Here is a 25,957-nt window from a genome sequence, read left to right as displayed (position 1 = left end):
ACCACATGCTTCCAACTAGAGCTCAGAGTGGCCCCTTCCCAAGCCACCTCTTTTTGTCTCCTGTGCCCTGGCTCCCCATTCTCCTGCTCACGGATATTCCTGGTGTTGTCCCCAGGGAAAGGGGAAGGTCAGAAGAGGGACCTGGACACCTTGGCCTCTGGGAGTCCTCAGTCCCCAGAACACTAGGCAACCTTGGCCAGGTCTCTTCACCTCTCTGGGCTTTGTGTCCTCCTCTCAAAAATGAGGCATAGGAAGGCTCCCAAAGCTGGACGGCTCTATCGCCCGGGTGCTCTGAAGTTACCACCCGAGGGACATGTTTGTCCCTCATAATTGGAGAAGAAGAACCAGGCTCCCTTTTGTGGTTTACATTTTTAAAATTCAGGCTCTAGAGAATTCCCTGGCTGTCCAGTGGTGAAGACACTGCAATTTCACTGCAGAGGGTGCAGGCTCAACCCCTGGTCGGGGATTTAACATCCCACAAGCCGTGCGGCATGGTCAAAAAAATTCAGAATTTAAAGTAAAATACATTTTTTTTAATTAAAAAAAAAATCAAACCTTCCCTGGTGGCTCAGTGCTAAAGAATCCACCTGCAAATACAGGAGACAGGGGTCCGATCTCTGGTCTGGGAAGATCCCATGTGCCAAGGGGGAATCTCAGCTAAGCCCTGAGCCCACGTCCCTGGAGCCTGTGCTCCACAGCAAAGGCAGCCCCCACAATGAGAAGCCCACGCATGGAAACTCGAGAGCTACCCCACTCACAGCGACCAGAGAAAAGCCAAAGATAAATAAATAGGGAAATTTGATTTTCTAAAAATCAGGTTCTGGCTGGGGCAACGGACAGGTACAGACCGCCCTGTGCATGAGGACTGCATGACAAGTGACTCAGCCCCACGGCCTCTTCTTCAGAGAAGTAAGCCTCTTGACCTGAATGGACTCAAAGGTCCGGCATCCTGGGCGTGGACCGTGTCAGGGAACAGGGCCGCTGGCCTGCACAGGCCACCTGCCATGACCCTGGCAAAGTTCAAGCACAGCGCCCTTTCCCAGCCAGGCCTGGCCACTCCCCACCCCCCAGCACAGGCTTCCCAGTAGGCAGAGGAGAAACTGACCATCGGTCTAGGGCTGACCATGCGCTCACCACCAGGCTGCAAGCCAAGGACCCACATCATTCAATGTTCTTCTGATAAATGTCAAGTGCCTTCTGCAGGCCAGGCCCCGTCCAGGATCCCAAGGAGAGAGTGGTGAACAGAACACCAAAGCTCTGTGCCAGTGAGGAGAGGCCAACAAGAAATAAGAAACAGGAAATGAATAAATCTCTGTTAGAAGGAGATATTTGTATGGACAAAAAAAAAGTAGAGTGGTATAAGGAAAGTGGGTGCCATGAAATGGAAAATTCCAAGGTTATAAAATCTCTGGGCTGGACATGGTCCTGGCAGATTGGCAAGATGCTCCCCAAAGCCGTCCCCTCTCCCTGCAGGGAAGGGGCTGCACCTTTCCCAGCTCCCCTTGCTGCTGGGTGCAGCCATGTGACTGTGTTCTAGCCAGTGGCACGAGAGCCTCTTTACCATTCCTGCCCTGAGCAAGCCCTGTTTCTGCTTTCCCCATCTGCCAGCTGAATGCAGAGGCCACTGAGCACTGCAGAGGGCAGAGCCACAAACCTGGGCATTCCGGAAGAGAGGCAAGCTCCTGCCTCACCTGCTTAGCCTTTCCATGAGGGGCTTCTCCGCAGGGCTTAAAGACCAAGGAGGTGGTTTGCAAAAGCTTCCAAGCAGAGAAGCGAATACAGTGGCTTTTCGGTCTTACTTTTTCAAGCTTTCTTAAAGCCATGGTTCTATTCTTTCCTCATATTCTCCTACCTATCCTTCTTTGAATCCCCCATTCATCCATCCATCCACTTATTCGCTCAACAAAGATTTATTGGGAAGCTACTATATTCCAGGGCTTCCTGGGTGGCGGCAGTGGTAAAGAACCCACCCGCCAATGTAGGAAACATAAGAGATGCCAGTTCGATCCCCAGGCCAGGAAGATCCCCTGGAAGAGGCCATGGCAACTCACTCCAGTATTCTTGCTTAAAGAATCCCCATGGACAGAAGAGCCTGGTGGGCTACAGTACATGGGGTCAAAAAGAGTCAGACATGACTGAAGCAACTTTCAGTTCAGTTCAGTTCAGTCACTCAGTCGTGTCCGACTCTTTGCGACCCCATGAATCGCAGCACCCCAGGCCTCCCTGTCCATCACCAACTCCCAGAGTTCACTCAGACTCACGTCCATCGAGTCAGTGATGCCATCCAGCCATCTCATCCTCTGTCGTCCCCTTCTCCTCCTGCCCCCAATCCCTCCCAGCATCAGAGTCTTTTCCAATGAGTCAACTCTTCGCATGAGGTGGCCAAAGTACTGGAGTTTCAGCTTTAGCATCAGTCCTTCCAAAGAAATCCCAGGGCTAATCTCCTTCAGAATGGACTGGTTGCATCTCCTTGCAGTTCAAGGGACTCTCAAGAGTCTTCTCCAACACCACAGTTCAAAAGCATCAATTCTTCAGCGCTTAGCCTTCTTCACAGTCCAACTCTCACATCCATACATGACCATAGGAAAAACCATAGCCTTGACTAGACGGACCTTTGTTGGAAAAGTAATGTCTCTGCTTTTGAATATGCTATCTAGGTTGGTCATAACTTTCCTTCCAAGGAGTAAGCGTCTTTTAATTTCATGGCTGCAGTCACCATCTCCAGTGATTTTGGAGCCCAAAAAAATAAAGTCTGACACTGTTTCCACTGTTTCTCCGTCTATTTCCCATGAAGTGATGGGACCAGATGCCATGATCTTAGTTTTCTGAATGTTGAGCTTTAAGCCAACTTTTTCACTCTCCACTTTCACTTTCATCAAGAGGCTTTTTAGTTCCTCTTCACTTTCTGCCATAAGGGTGGTTTCATCTGTATATCTGAGGTTATTGATATTTCTCCCGGCAATCTTGATTCCAGCCTGTGCTTCTTCCAGCCCAGCATTTCTCATGATGTACTCTGCATATAAGTTAAATAAGCAGGGTGACAATATACAGCCTTGACGTACTCCTTTTCCTATTTGGAACCAGTCTGTTGTTCCATGTCCAGTTCTAACTGTTGCTTCCTGACCTTCATACAGATTTCTCAAGAAACAGGTCAGGTGGTCTGGTATTCCCATCTCTTTCAGAATTTTCCACAGTTGATTGTGATCCACACAGTCAAAGGCTTTGGCATAGTCAATAAAGCAGAAATAGATGTTTTTCTGGAACGCTCTTGCTTTTCCCATGATCCAGCGGATGTTGGTAATTTGATCTCTGGTTCCTCTGCCTTTTCTAAAACCAGCTTGAACATCAGGAAGTTCACGGTTCACGTACTGCTGAAGCCTGGCTTGGAGAATTTTGAGCATTACTTTACTAGCGTGTGAGATGGGAATATTGAGTGCAGCACTTTCACAGCATCATCTTTCAGGATTTGAAATAGCTCAACTGGAATTCCATCACCTCCACTAGCTTTGTTTGTAGTGATGCTTCCTAAAGTATTGCCAGCAAATTTGGGAAATTCAGCAGTGGCCACAGGACTGGAAAAGGTCAGTTTTCATTCCAATCCCAAAGAAAGGCAATGCCAAAGAATGTTCAAACTACCACACAACTGCACTCATCTCACACACTAGCAAAGTAATACTCAAAATTCTCCAAGCCAGGCTTCACAATACATGAACCACGAACTTCCAGATGTTCAAGCTGGTTTTAGAAAAGGCAGAGGAACCAGAGATCAAATTGCCTACATCCATTGGATTATCAAAAAAGCAAGAGATTTCCAGAAAAACATCTATTTCTGCTTTATTGACTATGCCAAAGCCTTTGACTGCATGGATCTCCACAAACTGTGGAAAATTCTGAAAGAGATGGGAATACCAGACCACCTGACCTCCCTCTTGAGAAACCTGTGTGCAGGTCAGGAAGTGACAGTTAGAACTGGACATGGAACAACAGACTGGTTCCAAATAGGAAAAGGAGTATGTCAAGGCTGTATATTGTCACCCTGCTTATTTAACTTATATGCAGAGTACATCATGAGAAATGCTGGGCTGGAAGAAGCACAAGCTGAAATCAAGATTGCTGGTAGAAATATCAACAACTTCAGACATGCAGATGACACCACTCTTATGGCAGAAAGCGAAGAAGAACTAAAGAGCCTCTTGATGAAAGTGAAAGAGGAGAGTGAAAAAGTTGGCTTAAACTCAACATTCAGAAAACTAAGATCATGGCATCTGGTCCCATCACTTCCTGGCAAATAGATGGGGAAACAGTGGAATCAGTGGCTGACTTTACGTTTTTGGGCTCCAAGATCACTGCAGATGATGACTGCAGTCGTGAAATTAAAAGACACTTGCTCCTTAGAAGAAAAGGTATGATCAACCTAGACAGCATATTCAAAAGCAGAGACATTACTTTGCCAACAAAAGTCCATCTAGTCAAGGCTATGGTTTTTCCAGTAGTGATGTATGGATGTGAGAGTTGGCCTATAAAAAAAGCTGAGTGCCAAAGAATTGATACTTTTGAACTGTGGTATTGGAGAAGACTCTTGAGAGTCCCTTGGACTGCAAGGAGATCCATCCAGTCCATTCTAAAGGAAATCAGTCCTGAATACTCATTGGAAGGACTGATGTTGAAGCTGAAACTCCAATACTTTGGCCACCTGATTCAAAGAGCTGACTCAATGGAAAAGACCCTGATGGTGGGAGGGATTGAAGGCAGGAGAAAAAGGGGACAACAAAGGATGAGATGGTTGGATGGCATCCCCAACTCAATGGACAATGAGTTTGGGTAAACTCCAGGAGTTGGTGATGGACAGGGAGGCCTGGCATGCTGTAGTCCATGGCAGTCACAAAAAGTCAGACACAACTGAGCGACTGAACTGAATATTCCAGGCACTATTCTAGGTGCTGGGGTTAGAACAGTGAAGAGCACAGACAAAGATCCCACCCCTCTGGCCTCTCTCGCTTTCTGAGATGGCCAAACTCTATCTGTGAAGTGTATTTCTTTCTAAATAAATCTGCTTCTTAGCTATCAAACAACAACAACAACCCCACCTCTCAAGGGGCTTACATTCTAGCAAGGCAAGAACAGAAAATAAAACAGAAAGAAAAGGGAGTTGTGTTACTAGACCCATTTTACAGCTGAGTAGCCTGAGGATCAGAGGCTAAATAACTTAAGCTGGCTTGATTCTGACTGATGATATTAAAAGGAGTATATCTGAGAGCCTGGTGAAGATGAACTTGACATCATTTTCCTTGGTGGGAACTTGGATCCTCACAGTGGGAACTTAACTGGCTTTTGCAAAAAGAACTCTGAGGCTTGTGAGCCAAGGATTTATGTTCCACCCTGCCTCTTTGTAGCTGTGTGATCTGGAGCATGTTTCTTACCCTTTCTGAACCTCGGTCTCCTCCCCTGAAAAACATGGGTAAGAACACACTAACCTCTCTGATGGATGGTTCAGTAATGGCCTCTGATGAATTCTCTCTCCTTGGGTAAGTCCCCTCTCACCTTGACTCTGGGCCTGGCTGTGTGACTTCCTCTGGCAATGGCAAATGTGAGTCAAGCAAAGGCTCAAAAAATGCTGCACTCTGCGGCTTGGTGTCCTGGAGCTCTGCCAGCCCCGGAAAGAAGCCCAAGCTGGGCTGCTGGAGACACGTGGCCCGGCCGACTGTTCAGCCTTTAGACATGTGAGCAAGGCTGCTGTAATCCTCTTGAACCCATTTGTTCCCTTGGATGATTGCACGTGAGTGACCCCAGGCAAGACCAGTAAATGAACTGCCTGGCCGAGTCCAGTTCAAATTGCTGGCCTGCAGAATTGTGAGCAAATAAAATGGTTGTTCCCTTAAAGCACTCCGTGTTAAGGTGGATGGTTACACGCCAATAGGGAACTACTCATGCAACGGCCTCAAACTGTGTCTCTGAGGACTGAATGAGAAAATGTCTGGAAAGCATGTGAAAGTGTGTTTGGCACAAAATGATAGCTCAGTCAAATGCAGTCCTTGTTATTATCAAACGATGGAGCCATGTTTCTTGGTTCGTGGAACCCTCTCTGTTGGCCTTTCTAGTTACCTAAGCGTAGAGTGCGTGGACACTGGACGACTCTGTGAGGTCACCTTGAACCTGCCTGTGGTGGCAGCAGATGGCGAGGTTAAGGGCTACCTTGGGTGGACTTCAGCCTGACCACTCTTGAACGGGGACAGAAAGGGATTTCGGTTGGGTGGCCCCAACCGGCACTTATTTAAGGTTAAGTAACCGAGCCTGACAAATCTATTATGGACTCTGGGGTCCTTCCTGGAGCTTCAGAGTTTGCCCTGACCTGTACTTTGGGCAGGAGCGGGTGGTGATGCCCAGGTGGCTCAGTGGTAGAGAATCCACCAGCCAATGCAGGAGCCACAGGAGGTGTGGGTTCGACCCCTGGGTCCAGAAGATCCCCTGGAGGAGGAAAAGGCAATCCACTTGAGTATCTTTACTGGGATAATCCCACGGATAGAGGAGGCTGGCCGGCTACAGTCCATAGGGTTGCAAAGAGTCAGACGCAAATGAGTGACTGAGCATACATGCAGCTGCTTTGGGGGATTCCTCCTCCCTTTCACATATATATATTTAAACCTCTACTGTGTACCAGGCGCTGGGTGCCCAGGAAGCAAGATAGACATTCATCTGTCATTCTAGACAGACGGACAATCAACTCATAACAGATGCTATCAGATAGCGATAGGCTCTATGAAGGGAAGGAGGGTAACAAGAGGGTGAAGGGGAGATGCAGTCAGGACAAGCTGTCAAAGCAGATGCTGTTTGAAGACCCCCAGGAAGAGACATTGAGGAGAGAGGACAACCTGGGCAAAGGTCTTATGATGAGAACATGGCTCTCGTGTTGGATGTGACAAGCCTGTGATAGAGACTTGCTGGGCAGGAGGCCAGAGAGTGGGGCGGACTGCCTAAGTCATGGAGAAGGCTTTGGGTTCCATTCCAAGCAGCGGAAACTAGTGGGTGGTTTGTGTTTTCAAAAGCTCACTCGGACCACTATTTAAAGGATGGAATTGGGAGAGGGAGTGAGAGAGGAAGCAGGAGAACTGATCAGAGGTCTAGCTGTGAACTGGTGATGCCTTAGACCAGGGCTGCAGCGGTGAAGATGGGGAGGCACGGCTGGATTCAAAACAGATTTTGAAGACAGAGCCAGAGCCTGGTGAGTGAATGGGGGATGAAGGAAAGCGAGGCTTCAAGGGTCGCTTCTAGGTTTGTGATCTGAGCCACTGATCAGACCTTTAACTGAGGCACAGACCAGGGCTAAGGCAGGGACAGGTTGGGGGTCGGTTGAGGATAGAGGTTTTATTTCAGATCTCCTCGAATCACGAGGCTAAACTTCCAAGTGGAGAGGCTAAGTGGGCAGCTGGATGTACAAGACTGTTTCCAAGAACAAGGCAGGTAAGTTCGGAAGTGATGACTCTCATGGGAATTTCAAGCCATAATCCTGGGTGCATGATCTGGGAGAGGAAAGGAGTCAATGTAGACAGGCGGAGACCACTGTGCTTGTTAAATGAGCAGGAAAGAAGCCAGGAATGGGGACAGCAAAGTAGGGGGGAAACCAGGAGAATGTGGTCTCCCTGAGCGTGGAGGCTGCAGGCAGTTTGCTTCCTGGGCCCCCTAGCTGGTGTAGCAGGAGGACCCTCTGCACCCCAGAGCCCACCTCAGGGAGAGCAGGAAGCCCCTCCCTTTGAAGAATCAGCCCTGCTATGGAAACGGCCCAAGCTCCACTGAGCTGCCCAGGAGCAGGAGCAAAATGCATCTGCATTTTTGCCAGATGTTTTGTTTTCCTCTCCTGTTCTCCTCTCCCTGGATGTCATTTAGAGTCATAAAAATCTTGGGTCAAATCTTGGTTCTGCCATTGTGTTGCTCACAATGGACCCCGCACCACTGATTTCACCTCTCAGAGCCTCAGTGTCCTCATCTGTACCATGGGCAGCCCTCTTTCCTTGTGGGGTGGCTGTGAAGATGGTCAATTATCACAGCAGGCAGAGCAGGACCTCACACTTGACGGGCACCCGTCAAACTGGGACAGTTTCCTTTCACAGTTGCCTGTTTCAATCAATCATTTGGGGTGTGTTTGATCTTCAGCTGGCCAGGGCTTAGAATACCCTCCCCAGCATCCTCTTCTGCCGTCCCCAGAACAAAGCCACACACGTGACACTTTAGAGATCTTACCATTAAGGAATTCCCTAGCAGTCCAGTGGTTAGGGCTCCAAGCTTCCACTGCAGGAGACATGGTTTCCACCCCTGGTCAAGGAACTAAGATCCCACATGCTCGGCAGCATTGCCAAAAACAGAAACAGAAGATTTTACCATTAATCGCTGTAGGGAAACAGAAGCGGACACCATCTTTGAGCCACTGTTCAAGCTGTTCCCTCTTCTCAGAGACAGAGTTTTGGGTGAAGTAGGAAAAGATAGTTTTATTGCTTTGCCGAGAAGAGGGAGACAGAGCAGGCTAAAACCCTCAAAACCATGGCCCAACTTGGGGAAGATAGTGACAAGTTTTATTATAAAGGAGGGTGTGATCAGCTCGTGGACAGTCTTCTGATGGGGTGGCAGTGAGGTTCGCAGGAGTCAACCTCAGGTTTAACTGGTCTGCGGTCTACGTGCTCGTGGGCAGCAGACCACAACTTCTGCCACGTGGACGGGCTTTCAGTGTCTGAAAAGCAGCTCAAAAATGCTGTTGTGTGTGTCCATTGGCAGGGAAACAGGACCTTGCCCCAAGGCTGCTCTTGACTCTTTCTCCCTGGTCTCGCATCCCCTTCCTTCCCTCAGTAACAGCTGCTTGCATCTGCCCATCGGAACTCAGGGAGGTTCACGGAGGCTGAATGAAAGCTGTTTCCTATAACCAAAGAAATGGGGGCACAGCAGCCTTGAGCTCAGGGCCCTGCACGGTGTCAGCCTCCTACAAGATCCGGCCGCAGTGTTGGGTCCTCTCTGGGGTTTTACCTGGTGGCCCTCCCAGGGAAGATAGACTCCTCCTCCCCTTGGGCTCACGGCTGTGACTGGTGAGGGCAGGCAGATACCGCAGAAGCCATCTGGCACATCTTGGGGGGTCCTGCCCTCCTGCCGCCTCCCCCGCAGGCCAGCCTCGGCCCCTCCCAGAGACCCCTGAAGGGAATGGGATCTCATGATCTCAGGGGCAGGAACTCAGCCCTTTGGACTCCCCTGGGCCATGTTAAAAATTAATCTGCAAGTGCCTGGTGCTACCCAGAGTAGGCCACTGCAGAGCGTTCCAGAGGAGTTGTCCCTCCTGCACCAGCGCCGCCCTCAACCCCCCTGTCCCTGGGCTCCCAATGGGGAAAGGCCTGGCCTGGGAGCTCCCCTGGGATGTTTGGAGCTTGGGGTCTGTTGTCCGGGGGCCCCAGGAAGATAGGATAGGAAGATTAGGAAGGATAGGGACTCAAGAAAGGATCAGATGGGGGCTTCCCTGGTGGCTCAGCGGTAAAGAATCCACTGCCAGTGCAGGAGACACAAGTTCGATCCCTGGTCCTGGAAGATCCCACACGCCAAGCCCACATATGGTAACTACTGAGCATGAGATCTAGAGCCTGGGCTCTGCAACGAGAGAAGCACTGAACTGTGAACTTTCCCACCAACAACCACGCCTTACAAAATGGTCCCAGTGAACGTCCCTGATGGTACAGTGGATAAGAGTCCACCTGCCAGTGCAGGGGACACGGGTTCAATCCCTGGTCCAGGAAGATCCCACATGCCTTGGTGCAACTAAGCCCGTGCACCCCAACTACTGAAGCCTGCATGCCTAGAGCCTGCGCTCCTAAACAAGAGAAGCCACTTCAGTGAGAAGGCTGCACACCGCAGCAGAGAGTAGACCCCTCTCACCACAACCAGAGAAAGCCTGTGCCAATAACAAAGACGCAGGACAGCCAAAAATAAACAAAGTAAACGGTAGAAGGAGAAAGACAGTTCGCACCATCACTAACTATACGCATGGCGTAGCAAGGAAGGAAGAATATGTAGATAAGCGATATCCTTCTCATCTCTGCTATGGGTCATGAGGCATTTATAACATCCTTCCTCTGCTATCCATTCCATTCTTCCTTTGCCTTCAGCAAGTACCTCATGTGGTCAAAGGTGTTTACCTGGTGGGATCACTTGAGCTTCATTCAGGAGGAAACTGAGCCCACGTTGTCCTACTCATCCTGAGTTGCTGGCATCTCCCGTTACTTTTGACCACTGACCATGGAATTAGAAGGCAGCCCCAGAGGGTTTCACAGAACCCAGGGACACACTTCTCCCTGTTCCTCCTGTGCAACAGCAAATGTATTTCCCCCTTGATAACTAGAATCAATCACTCCAGTCAACACAAATCCTCACCCACCCACCTTTCCCTCCCTGCTCATCCAGGGCATGACGAATCTGAAACTGCCAGATGTCAGTCTCAATTTCTGGGCTTCCCAGGTGTTGCTAGTGGTAAAGAACCTCCCTGCCAATGCAGACGCTGGTTCGATTCCTGGATTGGAAAGATCCCCTGGAGGAGGAGATGGCAACCCACTCCAGTATTCTTGTTTGGAGAATCCCATGGACAGAGGACCCCATGGCAGTCCATGGGGTCACAAACAGTCGGACACAGCTGAAGTGACTTGGCACTCACAGTCTCAATTTCCAAATCAATGGGACTTCGGTGATATCCTGATAGAAACACTCTTCCTTTGCATACCAAGACCTCTAAACTAGCAGAGTCCACACTCTTGGGAAAAGGGAGCGAAAAATTTTTAAGTCATCCAGCCCAAGATTCCCTGACCCATGGATTCTGGGAAAGAAAGAAACATCAGCTTGTATTGACTGCTGAATCAGAGCATATGCCAACTTGGGCCAGCACTTCAGATTCACACAGGTTGCCTTCCGGTCAGTACTAACCACGTCACCCACTCATAAAGCCGGATGATTCTGGTGATAAGGGTGTGTGATAACACCAGTGAATTTCACATTCATTTGCCAATTTCTTTATTTCTCTTGCTGAAAAATGAGGTCTCTAGTCAAAAGCAATGTTATTTGGACTACCGTAGTTATTTTTTAATATTAATTAATTTATTTTAATTGGAGGATAATTACTTTACAATATTGTAGTTATTTTTGCCATACACTGACCTGAATCAGCCATGGGTGTACATGTGTCCCCCATCCTGAACCCCCCTCCCACCTACCTCCCCATCCCATCCCTCAGGGTCATCCCAGTGCACCAGCCCTGAGAACCCTGTCTCATGCATCAAACCTGGACTGGAGATCTATTTCACATATGGTAATATCCATGTTTCAATGCTATTCTCTTAAATCATCCCACCCTCGCCTTCTCCCACAGAGTCCAAAAGTCTGTTCTTTACATCTGTGTCTCTTTTGCTGTCTCACATATAGGATCATCGTTACCATCTTTCTAAATTCCATTATATATGCGTTAATATACTGTACCAGTGTTTTTCTTTTTGACTTACTTCACTCTGTATAATAGTACCATGGTTATTAAAAAGACATTCAGTAAATCTACTAATGAAGTTGCTAGCAGAAGCACGGCCAGCAGAGAATGTAAAACCTTAGCTGGAATAAATGTCTATTGTACTGAGGGCAAGTCTATGCTACTCGTGTGATGAAAGGAATCCAGTGTAACCAACCTGCCACCAGATGGCAGGCCGGGCGTCTATGGGTCAAGGACCATATGTGAAGGTTCACAGCCACTGCTCTTGACAGCTGGACACACCTGTGGTTGGGAGACTAAAGTAGAGACTGCTGATAGCTGCTCAATGTCCACCATCCTCTTCTCCCTTAGTATTAATAAAATAATCCTAATGCCATTCGGATCATCAATGTGCCCAGCCAAATGAAAGCATTTCATAGTTTCCTTTGCTACTAGGTGAGACCAAATAACTAAGTTCTGGCTAACGAAGTAGAAAGTAGAGGTGCACCTCTTTTAAATCTTCCACCATCCTTCTTTCCTGCTGCTTGGAATGAGTTTGTGAAGGCTAAAGATCCAGCGGCAATTTTGAGTCACAAGATAAACTTGAAGATGGAAGTTACAACTAAGAAGGTGGAAACTGAATCCCTGATGACTGTGGAGTCCTAGACTAAAAGAGAGATAAAATTATATCTTAATTCAATCGTGATCATTTGGAGTTTTCTATAGTATAAGTCAAACTTCATTTTAATTGATATTTATAGTAAACAAGATGGCAGGGAAAATAAAAAATATAGCAATAATTACAGTAAGTATAAATGGATTGAAGTGTCTGATCAAGAGACAGAGACTTGTAGAAGCGATATTGATAACAGACACACAACAAAGAACCAAAATATTAAAAGGCCAGGCAAGGGTTCTTACTGTGAGACACAAGGACCTGCCCCGCCCGTCCACTGAGTCACTGGATACAATTCAGGGGGTCCTAAACTAGGAAGGAAAAATCATGCCCTTATTTTCACTCACTTCTAACTATTAATAAAATTTAGCTCTCCCATCATTTATAAAGGTAGACAACAAATCACGGAAGTATTACAGTTCCTGTGACTTTGTCACCAATATCAACCGTGTATGTTTTCACATCATTTTATTACAATATTCCCAAATACATTTTATTCCTATCATAACTTCAAAAATGACAGTAGTTATTAGGTTTACTGTTAGAACTTGCTATTTAATACATTAACTTAAAAGTAAACAAATATTTTAACTATTCTGGTAACTGTATTTCTGGTACCTGTATTTCACAACTAGCTTGCTTTGGGGCTTCCCTGGTGGCTCAGATGGTAAAGAATCTGCCTGCAACACAGGAGACCTGAGTTCGATCCCTGGGTCAGGAAGATCCCCTGGAGAAGGAAATGGCAACCCGCTCCAGTATTCTTGCCTTGGAAATTGCATGGACAGAGGAGCCTGGCGGGAGGGGTTCATGGGGTCGCAAAGAGTCAGATGTGGCTGAGCAACTAACACTTTCACTTTTCAGCTTGCTCATAATTCTGAACATTTAAAACATTTGGAGGGACTTTCCTGGTGGTCCAAGACTCCATGCTCCCAATGCCCTGGTCAGGGAACTAGATCCCACACACCACAACTAAAAGGATCTCACATGCCAAAACTTAAGATCCTGGGCAGCCAAATAAATAAACAAATAAAAATATTTTTTTAAAAAATTTGAAAAGAGATTTATGTGGAGTCCTGCCTTGAAAATCCTGCAAGGCCTTGTACTAAAGCCATGGACACAAAAACCAGAAACAAGGTTGCCTCTGAAGCTGACTGAGCTCCTATGTCACCTCTGCCAAAAGCCTCCCTGATCATCACCCACAGGCTTCCTGACCCCATCGGTTCAGTTCAGTTCAGTTGCTCAGTCATGTCCAACTCTTTGTGACCCCATGGACTGCAGCACTCCTGGAATTTGCTCAAACTCATGTCCATTGAGTTGGTGATGCCATACAACCATCTCATCCTCTGTCGTCCCCTTCTCCTCCTGTCCCCAATCCCTCCCAGCATCAGGGACTTTTCAAACGAGTCAGCTCTTCGCATCAAGTGGCCAAAGTATTGGAGTTTCAGCTTCAACATCAGTCCTTCCAATGAACACCCAGGACTGATCTCCTTTAGGATGAACTGGTTGGATCTCCTTGCAGTCCAAGGGACTCTCAAGAGTCTTCTCCAACACCACAGTTCAAAAGCATCAATTCTTCGGCGCTCAGCTTTCTTTATAGTCCAACTCTCACATCAATACGTGACTACTGGAAAAACCATAACCTTGACTAGATGGACCTTTGTTGGCAAAGTAACATCTCTGCTTTTTAATATGCTATCTAGGTTGGTCATAATTTTCCTTCCAAGGAGTAGGCGTCTTTTAATTTCATGGCTGCAATCACCATCTGCAGTGATTTTGGAGCCCCAAAAAACAAAGTCTGTCACTGTTTCCACTGTTTCCCCATTTATTTCCCATGAAGTGATGGGACCGGATGCCATGATCTTAGTTTTCTGAATGTTGAGCTTTAAGCCAACTTTTTCACTTTCCTCTTTCACTTTGATCAAGAGGCTCTAGTTATTCTTTGCTTTCTGCCATAAGGGTGGTGTCATCTGCATGTCTGAGGTTATTGATATTTCTCCTGGCAATCTTGATTCCAGCTTGTGCTTCTTCCAGCCCAGCGTTTCTCATGATGCACTTTGCATATAAGTTAAATAAGCAGGGTGACAATATACAGCCTTGACGTACTCCTTTTCCTATTTGGAACCAGTCTGTTGTTCCATGTCCAGTTCTAACTGTTGCTTCCTGACCTACATACAGATTTCTCAAGAGGGAGGTCAGGTGGTCTGGTCCCATCTCTTTCAGAACTTGAGCATTACTTTGCTAGCATGTGAGATGAGTGCAATTGTGTGGTAGTTTGAGCATTCTTTGACATTGCCTTTCTTTGGGATTGGAATGAAAACCGACTTTTCCAGTCCTGTGGCCACTGCTGAGTTTTTCAAATTTGCTGGCATATCGAGTGCAGCACTTTCACAGCATCTTTTAGGATTTGAAATAGCTCAACTGGAATTCCATCACCTCCACTAGCTTTGTTTGTAGTGATGCTTCCTAAGGCCCACTTGACTTCACATTCCAGGATGTCTGGCTCTAGGTGAGTGATCACACCATCGTGATTATCTGGGTTGTGCTTCTGTGTGTTCTTGCCACCTCTTCTTAATATCTTCTGCTTCTATTAGGTCCCTACCATTTCTCTCCTTTATCGAGCCCATCTTTGCATGAAATGTTCCCTTGGTATCTCTAATTTTCTTGAAGAGCTCTCTAGTCTTTCTCATTCTATTCTTTTCCTCTATTTCTTTGTACTGATCACTGAGGAAGACTTTCTTGTCTCTCCTGATCTCATACTAGGCAAAAATGCCCACCCCAGTACTCACCCTATAGCTCCCTAACCAATCACCTAATGCCAGCCTTCCAGCAAGAATTTTCTTGGTCTTGAGGCTATAAACATTGGCTACTAATCCATGAAAACTGTTCTCTCTCCCTGGTCCATCAGGAGGTTGGGCTGCTGCATTTGCAGGGCCTTCATTGTCTTTGCTCCTTGCTCTTAATAAGCTCGCTCCTTTCTGAAATAGTCTGTGTCAGGAAATTCTTTGCCAACTTGGGTTTGGATTGCCACAACAGTTTGTAGGGGAGTTCCCTGGATGACTTGTGGTTAGAATACTAGGCTTTCACTGCCATGGCCCGGGGTCAGTCTCTGGTCAGGGAACTGAGATCCCATAAGCTGTGCAACATGACCAAAGGAGAGGGAAAAAAAGAGGTTTATAGACTCACCAGGCTGCCAAAGGCGTCTATGACACAGTAAACTCCTAAAATAAAGAGGATTTCTAGAATGTTAACATTAATATCAGGAGAAATGATATAGGGTGTTTTTTTTAATCATGAGAAACAAAAAGGGACGTTATACATAAATATACAATAAATCAAAAAGATATAATGATCACAAATATATATCACCAAAAGATGATATAAGATGCTTCAAAAATAAAGCAAAATCTGATAGGATATATGAAAAGTATATATAGTGAACACATATATAATGAATAGTTGTAGTTAGAACTCTCCCCCAAACTGACAAACCAATTAAACACAAATAAGAAAGGTATAATTTTTTTAAGAGCATGATTAATAAGTCCCAAACATCACATAGAAATTTATGTCCAACAAACCTAAAATACACAAGCTTTCCTGTACCTATGGGACATTCACAAAGATCAGCTATGCGCTAAATCACAGACAAAGACTGACAATATCAAAAATTTCAACAATAATAAGAGAATACCATGTTTAACTTTATGTCAGCACTTTTGAAAATTTAGATGAAATTGACAAAAGCTTTAAAAACACACACACACACAGTTTACTAAAACTGACTTAAGAAGCAATAGAAAACCCAGATAGCTCTATAATATGTAAAGAAATTCAGTTGATGGTTTACTTTTTTTTCTTAAAAGAAAACATGAGGCTCAGTATGGTTTTACAGGAAAATTCTTCCCAAAAGTCAAAGAATACATTACTCCAACTTTTTAGAAATTCCTTCAGAGGCTAGAGTTTTTAGCAGATAATGAAAAATTAATTATAAAACATATGGAGAAGAGCAAAGGCCCAAGTGGCAGGGGTGTGGAGGAAGGTGAGGGTATTTGGACTCCAGAAATCTGCTGCTGCTGCTGCTGCTGCTAAGTCACTTCAGTCGTGTCCAACTCTGTGTGACCCCATAGACAGCAGCCCACCAGGCTCCTCCATCCTTGGGATTCTCCAGGCAAGAATACTGGAGTGGGTTGCCATTTCCTTCTCCAGAAATCAATCTTTATTATAAAGTTATAGTAAAGACAGTATGATGGAACTTGCCTGGTGGTCCAGTGGATAAGACTCCACACTCTCAATGCAGGGGGCCAGGGTTCGAGCCCTGATTGAGGAACTAGATCCCACACGCTAGAACTAAGAGCTCAACTGCCTCAGCTAAATGATCCTGTATGCCACATGGAGACGGAAGATCCTGCGACTAAGACCCAGTGCAGACAAACAAATACACACAAAGACAGGTATGGTATGGGAGCCGGAGTGGAAAAATTCGCCAGTGGAACGTACTAGAGAGTCCAAAACCTTTCCTACTCACATATAGAATTGAAATTTGACATGGCTGTCCTTGTGGCACTTTGGAGAAAGGATGTGCTTCGTCGCTCAGTTGTGTCTGACTCTGAGCCACTCTGTGGCTCCTCTGTCCATGGGATTCTCCAGGCAAGAATCTGGGGTGGGCTGCCATGTCCTCCTCCAGGGGATCTGCCCAACCCAGGGATCAAACCCAGGTCTCCCACACTGCAGGTGGATTCTTTACTATCTGAGCCACCAGGGAAGCCCAAGAATACTGGAGTAGGTAGCCCATCCCTTCTCCAAGGGAACTCTGCGACCCAGGAATTGAACCTGGAGTATTCAATTAGTGGTACTGGCATCACTGGGTATCCATATGGCAAAAAAGTTAAAATGGACCTCTACCTCAAACAGAACTAATAACAATTTTAATTCCAGCTGAATGAAAGACTTGAAAGTGAAAACTAACACTTTATAACTTTTCAGAAAATATCCTAATACATATTCCTTTACGGGTACATGTGAGAGTGTCTCAGTTTACCTAGGGGTGAGATCAATGAATCTCAAGGTTAAACTCACACATAATTTCATTAAGTCCTGCTAGATTGCTCTCCAGAAGTATCAATAGTTTGAAATTCCAGCAGCAGTACCAGAGAGGGCCAGTCTCACCTTCTCTTTTCCTGTACTTCTCCTTCTACTACTTTATTTTTTCTTTTTGCCATTTTGATGGATGTAAAGTAACATCTCGTTATGTCAATTTCATTTTTGTGACTCTAAGAAGGTTGAGCAAACACTTCCTGGCCATGTGCATTTCCTTTTCTGTAAATTGCCTAGTCATCATCTTTGTCCATCTTTCCACAGAATTTCCTGTCTTTTTCTTGTTAATTTGCCATGATTTTGTCACACAGTCACTGTGTTATTCATTTGTTACCATCTAGCCATGGAAATGGAGAAGGCAATGGCACCCCACTCCAGTACTCTTGCCTGGAAAATCCCATGGGCGGAGGAGCCTGGTAGGCTGAAGTCCATGGGGTCGCTAGGAGTCAGACACGACTGAGTGACTTCACTGTCACTTTTCACTTTCATGCATTGGAGGAGGAAATGGCAACCCACTCCAGTGTTCTTGCCTGGAGAATCCCAGGGACGGGGCAGCCTGGTGGGCTCCCGTCTATGGGGTCGCACAGAGTCAGACACGACTGAAGTGACTTAACAACTTAGTAGCAGCCGTGGAAAAGAGTTCTTTCCCACCTTTTTTCTCTTTCCCAGTTTTTTAACCTTCTGATAGCCTTGTCTATGAAATTAATTGAACAAAACTCCTCAATTTCTTAAAAAAGATTTAATTATTTTTGGCTGTGCTAAAAAAAAACTTAAATAAATCTTTTTTTTTTTTTAATTAAGGAGTTTTGTTCAATTAACTTCATAGACAAGACTATCAGAAGGCTTTTGGCTGTGCCGGGCTTCCCTGGTGGCTCAGATGGTAAAGCGTCTGCCCGCAATGCAGGAGACCCTGGTTCGATCTCTTCATCGTGAAGATCCCCTGGAGAAGGAAATGGCAACCTACTCCAGTATTCTTGCCTGGAGAATCCCACGAATGGAGGAGCTGGGTCTTTGCCGTTGCTCACAGGCCTTCTCTAATCGCAGTGAGCAGGGACTTCCCGTTGCCATGGCTTCTCCTGTTGTGGAGCACAGGCTCTAGGCGCGCAGGCGCAGTAGCTACGGTGTGCTGGCTTTGTTGCCCTGCCTCATGTGGAATCTTCCCGGACCAGGGATCGACCTGCACCTCCTGCACCGGCAGGCAGATCCTTAACCTCTGGACCACGGGGAAGCCCCCAGTTAATTTGTACAATGATGAAACTGAAGCTCCAATATGTTGGCCACCTGATGAGAAGAGCCGACTCATTAGAAAAGACCCTGATGCTGGGAAAGATTGAAGGCAGGAGGAGAAGGGGATGACAGAGGATGAGATGGTTGGATGGCATCACCGACTCGATGATGGACATGAGTTTGAGTAAGCTCCTGGAGTTGGTGATAGACAGGGAAGCCTGGTGTGCTGCAGTCCATTGGGTTGCAAAGAGCTGGACATGACTGAGCGACTGAACTAAACTGAACTGAAATCTTAGAAACTTACAGACTTCTTTTCACCCCCATTTCTTCTGTAAAATTGTTCAAGTCTTCTGCATACTATCTTACTATCCTGAAACATTCATCTTTTTCTTACTGATTTTGGGGATCCTTGATAAATGATGGATCCTAATCCCTCTAAGGGTGCTAATTCCCTAACATTTCTTAAGGTATTAAGTATAGGCTGAGCCCAGGGTATGCTTAAGCTTGGCAGCCAGGATCTCTCCATGAAAGCTGGAGGTGACCTCTGGGGTGGCTAAGGGTACAGGGGAAGCACTGGCAGCATTTGCTATACCCACTTATTAGTTTCCTAGGGCCACCATAACAAAGTACCAGAAACTGAGCAGCTTAAAACAATGGAAATGCAACCCTTCACACTTCTGGAGGCTAGAAGTCCAGACTCAAGGTGTCAGCAGTGTTGGTTCCTTTGAGGGCTAGGAGGAAGAATCTGTTCCATGCCTCTCTCCCACCTTCTGGTGATGCCCAGCAATCCCTGGCTTGTAGGAGCATTACTCCAATCTCTGTCTCCATCTATACGTAGTATTCTCCATGTGTCTCTGTATCTTCACATGATCAGCTTCTTATAAGAAGATCGGTCATTTTAGGACTTCCCTAAAATGGTCCAGTGATTTAAGAATACACCTATGTCAATGCAGGGGCACAGGTTCGATTCCTGGTCCAGGAAGATTCCACCTGCCACAGAGCAACTAAGCCCCTGCATTGCAACTACTGAGCCTGCGCTCTGGAGCCCGTGATCTGCAGTAAGAGAAGCCACCACAGTGAGACGCCCTCACACCACAACTAGAGGAGTAGCCCCCGTATCCACAGCTAGAGAGAGCTTGGTCGCAGCAACAAAGACCCAGTGCAGCCAAAAATAAATAAATAAATACAATTTGAAAAGAAGAATGCCAGTCATTTTGGATTAGGAGCCCACCCTACTCCGGTACGGCCTTGTTGTTGTTTAGTCACTCAGTCGTGTCCAACTCTTTAAGACCCCATGGACTGCAGCCCGCCAGGCCTCCCTGTCCATCACCAACTCCCAGAGTTTATCCAAACTCATGTCCATTGAGTCGTGATGCCATCCAGACATCTCATCTTCTGTCGTCCCCTTCTCCTCCCACCTTCAGTCTTTCCCAGCATCAGGGTCTTTTCAAATGAGTCAGTTCTTCGCATCAGGTGGCCAAAGCATTGGAGTTTCAGTTTCAGCATCAGTCCTGCCAATGAATATTCAGGACTGATTTCCTTTAGGATGGACTGGTTGGATCTCCTTGCAGTCCAAGGGACTCTCAAGAGTCTTCTCCAACACCGCAGTTCAAAAGCATCAATTCTTTGGTGCTCAGCTTTCTTTACAGTCCAACTCTCACATCCATACATGACTACTGGAAAAACCATAGCTTTGACTAGATGGACCTTTGTTGGCAAAGTAATATCTTTACTTTTTAATATGCTGTCTGGGTTGTTCATAGCTTTTCTTCCAAGTACAGTGGCTAGGACTCAGCATTTTCACTGCCAGGGCCCTGGGTTCAATCTCTGGTTGGGGAGCAAAGATCCTGCAACCCACGTGGCACAGTCAAAAATATATATTGTTGATTTAGAACTTAACTCTAAGCAAATTTCCAGTCCTACTCTCCCCTTCTATCTAGTTGATCATCCCAAACCCCTTCTATAAGGAATTCTAGAACCGCTGTTGACTCTCAAGCTCCACACAGCTGGGTATGCAATGGTCACTGTCTCCGTTTATGACCATGGGTAGGTAATGAGCTTGGAAGGCTCCAAGAGCCATAAGTAGCCTGGAGGTCATCCATGTTCTCTTGGAACTGTGGAGCCTAGGAGTCCAGTCCCTGGCCTGGGTAGGGCCACAAAGCTGAGCTGGGGTGAGTTAAGACAGGGCAGGGGACAGGAACAGGACTGCTCAGTGAGGTCTCTGACAGACCTGGCAGGCCAGCAGGGCACATAACTCTTTTTCCCAATTGGGATTCTACTTGGCCACGAAAAGCTTTAGAATTATTCCCGTGTCAAGTGGGCACACATGGTCCCAGAACAACCTTTGCTTTCTCCCCTCAAGCCTTGAGGGCAGGGCCTTGGGGTGCCTGGGCTGCACAGGAATAGGAAGGCACAGGAGCCCACCTGCTCTTTTCTCTGAGCCAGCCCTGCCTCAGATCTAGAAGCCACTCTAGATGCAAAGGTGGATGTGTGGAAAGGGGGTGGGGGATCAGAAGAAGGGGAGGGAGGGTGGGGGAGAGGAATCTCTGTGGCCGGAGGTCTTGTGATTTCATGAGGCTGAGCACCCCAGGCCCAGGACACAGAGATGCTGGGCCACAGAACCAGAGATGTCAGCAGGCAGAGCGTGAAGCTGCTGCCTCATTTCCCCCCTCCCTTCCCCTTTCCTTTTCCTCTTCCCCACACCACCCATCTAAGCTGAGAGAAGACGCAGATTCTTCTGCAGACGTGTCTGGGGACACGTGGATGCCTCTGGATGCCCCAGCTGTATTCTGCCCCTCCTGTGTCATCCTGATCAAATCACTTAAGGATAGAATCCCAGTTTGCATGGGTGTTCACATCATGACCTCATGGGATCCTCCAGCCATGTTCACCATAACACTTCATATCTCATTCAATCCTCATTACAACTCTACAAGATTCTGTTAGTGCACCCACTTTACAGAAGAGAAAACTGAGACTTAGAGAGGTGGCGTTAACTTCTCAAGGTCATACAGCTAATTAATGGCAGAACTGGAATTCAACTCAACTCCAAAGTGTGAGCTCTCCTATAATCCCAGAATGGAGGAAAGAGATGATCACTAGCCTCACCGTACAGATGAGGAAACCGATTCAGAGAGGTCAAGTCACTGCCAATGGTGGTACAAATGGGAAGTAGTGGAGCCAGGATGCAAACTCACTTCTTTTACCAGCAGCCCAATGTCTATTCTGCCAACAACAACAAAGTGAGGCATCCTAAGTAGATGAGCTCAGAGATTCTCGCCAGCTGAGATCTTTTTACTTTCTGGGTTGGGACAAAGAGGAATTGGAAGGAGGATGAGTGTAAATAAAGAAGCAACTTGGTCTTCTGGCTGCACCTCACACTCCCTGACTCAGGAAGCCAGTGGGCTGCCCCAGCCCTGCCCTTTCAGTCTCACCACACCCCTCACTGAAGGAGTCACTCAACAAACAGGGTGGTCAACACTTGGAGCTTGGATTTCCCAGACCACAAACTGACCACTCCACGGCCTCTTCCCTGAAGCCAGAGTGTCCACAGTCACATCCGACACAGTGGCACCCGTCCCCTGACCCTCTGACTAATCAGAGCGTGCCAGCAGTGGGAGTGGTCCCCAAGGGAGCGTATAAGGCACCCGTAGACCCTGGGCATCCACGCTGGGACGAGCACAGACACACACACACCTTCTGTCCCCAGCCCTCTCCCTCACCCGCCCTGCCCAGCACCCCCAGGGGCGCGCACCTGGCGGCCTCCCGGCAAGGACACACCCCGGGGGGAGGAGCTGCAGTCGCGGTGGGGCCCAGCCCACACCGGCTGCGAGCTCGCTTTCCGCTTCTCCGCCGGCCCCGGTGGATCGACATGGCCCAGGAGTGTCCCAGCCTCGCCCTGGAGCCCCAGCACGTCCAGCGGTTGCTGCTGTCCTGCCAAGAGGCCAAGAAGTCCGCCTACTGCCCCTACAGCCGCTTCCCCGTGGGGGCCGCTCTCCTCACCGGGGACGGCAGGATCTTCTCGGGTAAGGGCGGCGCCTGGGGGGTCCCCTCCGCGGCAGCCTGGGCGGGAGGTCAGAGGAGGACGCAGACGGGCGACAGGGGTGCTCCGTCTCCCCTCTCCGCTGGGCAAGGCCGCCACACCCCCCGGCCCTGCCTGCTGTTCCAGACGGCCGGGATGAATATACTGCTCAAGCCCCATGGCTTTCCATTCCTGGGGGGCCTGGGAAGCGGAGGCGAGATGGGGAAGGAAGGGGCGAAGGGGAGGCCACAAATGCAGAGCCTCGGGCAGCTCCCGCTGGAGCCGGGAGGGAGAGGGTTAACACTTCCTGAGCCCCGCCTCTGTGTCTGGCACCCCGCAAAGACTTCAAGGCTACATGTGCAAGTCCTCACCGCCCCCAACCCCCACCCATCAACTTAGGAGTTATACCCATTTTTTGTAGTGAAGAAGGTCCAGAGAGGTGACATGGCTTGCTCGAGGTCTCACAGGTTTCAGTGACCAGGGCAAGGGCGCCCCAAACCCTGCTTTCTTCCTGTCACCCACCACCAGGGGGCTGGCTGGGCGTGAGATCGAGTAATCCAGGGCTGACTCCTTAGTCGAGTGCCGGGCTTGCAGAAAAGGAGCCAAGTGGGGTTCAGGTGGCCAGTATTGAGTGCCCACCTGGGGAGAGAGAGACAGGAATCTGAGCCGGCACTAATCTGTTCCTAAGAGACTTTTCTTTGGTTTGCTGGCTTCATAGAAAAGCTCACTTGAACAATAATTCAGACTTGTTTTTGCTAAGCTTACGGACATCCCCTTTAATGACAGCGGGGAACAGGGCGTGGAGGTGGCGGGTAAGCGGAAATGCCAATTGCCCCTCCCCCCGCATTCCCACTGCTGCCCCACGCAGATGAGAACTGGTCCAGACAATAGATGCGAATCCCTAGTCCAGCCCAGTCCTGCCGCCCAGAATCCCCCTTCCACCTGGCGGCAGCCATCTGAAGGACCAGAGGCTTACATGTGTAATCTCATTGGTAGCCCACACCTACTCCAAGCACCCCCGGCTCAAATGTGAGCCCCTTGCCCCCACCACTGTTCAGCTGGGAGCCTGGCTGGAGTCCCACACCTCCCCCTCTATGGTGGCCCTTCTGGGCTGTCCTTGATGTTCATCTCATCCCTTGCCTTTTGAGATTGGAACTTAGAGTTTCCCTGACTCCCAAGTTAGCCTTCCTGTGGGGGATACAAAAATCTCTGAGTATCATGTGGAAATTCAGGCCTGGCCCAGTGGCTCAAATGAGCATTAAACATTAACCGCTACCTCAAACAACACTGCAACCCACAGGCTCAGGGCCTTGAACATGCAATCCGCTATTGATTCCTCCAGCACCTCCATATCTCCTATGGATGGTGTACAGAGAGGGGCCCTCCCCATCCTTGCATTGATCTATTCATTCAACACATGTTTGCCAAGCACCAATTATGTGCTAGATAATGTATCAAGTGCTGGAGATGCCGCTGGGAGCAGAAATGACGGTCCCTGCCCCCATGGAGGTCTCCACTCCTCTTGTACAGGCCATGGCTCCAAGTGGGAGCCTCAGCCAACGACTGTAGGAGAGAACAGCTGAAGTGAGCAGAGGTGGGACCTGTTTAAATGGCAGGGAAGGACCTGACGTCACCAGGAAAAGGGTCGAGCGGTGGGCATTTGTGGAGGCATTATGGGATGGGGTACAGGCCCTGGAGGAGTTAGAGTCTCCTGAGTTTGCATCGGCACTGCTATTTCTTGACTGTGTGTGACCCCAGGCTAACCCTCCTCAGTCTCAGCTTACACATCTGTAAACGGAGGCTCACAGGGCCCGCCTTTCAGGATGGCTGTGAGCAGAGCTGGTGTTCCTGGCCCAGCGGTCCTCCCTGGTGGGTGGTGCCCCTGCCGCCTCAGTCATGAAAGATGTCAGATTTCACCCCTGGGTGTGAAGCTTTCCATGAGCTCATGCCTTTAAAGGGGCGACGGTGCTTAGCACACAGTTTCTGGCCCACGATAGGACTGTCACCGCTAGTGACTGCTTCTATCACTCCCATTAATGGCATGATGGTGATGGCTTAGAGGCAGATTGTGGAGGACTTTTGAAGGCCAAGTGCAGACACTGAGATTTGATGAGGTAGAAAGTAGGGAGCCAAGAAAAGTGACATGAAAGGGGGTTTGAGGACAGTGCATCTGACAGGTGCTCAGGGAGGACGGGGGCAGAGGGAAGAGCGTCAAGGGGGTGATGCGTGTCTTGCTCGATGACTGCATGTTGCCTGGCCTATAGTTCAGGCTCGTTGAATGTACGAGAGAGTGGCTTGGCCTAGGTCACCGGCAAGTGGGGTGAAGAGGAAGGAATTATCTGGGAGGGTTGTACAGGACACATGGACTGGACCTAGGGTGGGCGATATGAGAATAAAAGGAAAGAATATCATTCTAGGGTTTCCAGCCAGGGAGACCAGGGGAAGGATGAGACAGAGTTGGATGGTGCTGGGGACATCGTGGGCAGGGACCAACAGTCATATTAATAACTACAATGGACTAAGCCTTCTCTAAGCACTTCTATCGGAGAAGGCAATGGCACCCCACTCCAGTACTCTTGCCTGGAAAATCCCATGGGCGGAGGAGCCTGGTAGGCTGAAGTCCATGGGGTCCCTAGGAGTCGGACATGACTGAGTGACTTCACTGTCACTTTTCACTTTCATGCATTGGAGGAGGAAATAGCAACCCACTCCAGTGTTCTTGCCAGGAGAATCCCAGGGATGGGGGAGCCTAGTGGGCTGCCGTCTATGGGGTCGCACAGAGTCAGACATGACTGAAGCGACTTAGCAGTAGCAGCAGCAAACACTTCTATGGGGCTTCCCAGGTGGTTTAGGGGTAAAGAATCTGCTTGCCAGTGCAGGAGATGAAGGAGAGGTGGGTTCTATCCCTGCGTCAGGAAGATCCCTAGAGGAGGAAATGGCAATCTACTCCAGTATTCTTGCCTGGAAAATCCCATGGACAGAGGAGCCTGGTGGGCTACAGTCCATGGGGTCGCAAAGAGTCAGACCCAACTGAGTGACTGAGCACACACACACACTCACACACAAACACTTCTATGAAAGATCTTTTGCAATTTCATAGCCACCAATGAGAGGAGACAATGGGTGTCACATGCATTAGAGCACTTCGAGTTGCAAATACATGAAACCAACCAGAACCATAATGGGCAAAAGTAGATCCTGCCTCAGGGACAGCTGGATCCAGGAACTCAAAGGCCACCATGCTCTTCCTTATCCTGGATGCTGGTTCCTTTCTCTTATCTAAAGGTGGGCTTTCTCCAGGCAAAAGGAGCATGAGCTCAGGCATCCCTAGTTTACATTCTTCCAGCCTTAAAAGCAGAGAAGGAAGAATTCTTTCCCACTAGCTCAAGGTGGAAAAATTCCAAGGAAGGGCTCTGATTGGTCCCTCTCCAGTCACGTGCACATCCCTGGGCCAATCACTGCTGTC

General features: G+C 48.2%; 1 protein-coding gene and 1 long non-coding RNA gene across 2 annotated transcripts in view; one reads left to right on the top strand and one right to left on the bottom strand.

Moving 5' to 3' along the window:
* Nucleotides 1–11,520: 11,520 nt before the first annotated feature.
* Nucleotides 11,521–23,038, bottom strand: LOC123332247. Its single transcript, XR_006549062.1, has 2 exons — nucleotides 22,900–23,038; nucleotides 11,521–12,140 (listed from the first exon to the last, which is right to left on the bottom strand). It is a non-coding gene; the product is annotated as an uncharacterized LOC123332247 (long non-coding RNA).
* CDA (cytidine deaminase) overlaps nucleotides 22,116–25,957 on the top strand; it is a 24,401-nt gene continuing 20,559 nt past the window's right edge. Inside the window, exon 1 of the mRNA XM_006042262.4 lies at nucleotides 22,116–22,495. Within this exon, the coding sequence (XP_006042324.1) occupies nucleotides 22,342–22,495 (154 nt within the window). The 5' untranslated portion in view covers nucleotides 22,116–22,341. The remainder of the gene's footprint in view (nucleotides 22,496–25,957) is intronic.

Source organism: Bubalus bubalis, chromosome 2 (genome assembly GCF_019923935.1).
Source record: "Bubalus bubalis isolate 160015118507 breed Murrah chromosome 2, NDDB_SH_1, whole genome shotgun sequence".
Classification (NCBI taxonomy): domain Eukaryota; kingdom Metazoa; phylum Chordata; class Mammalia; order Artiodactyla; family Bovidae; genus Bubalus; species Bubalus bubalis.
This window is presented reverse-complemented; position numbering and strand designations above follow the sequence as displayed.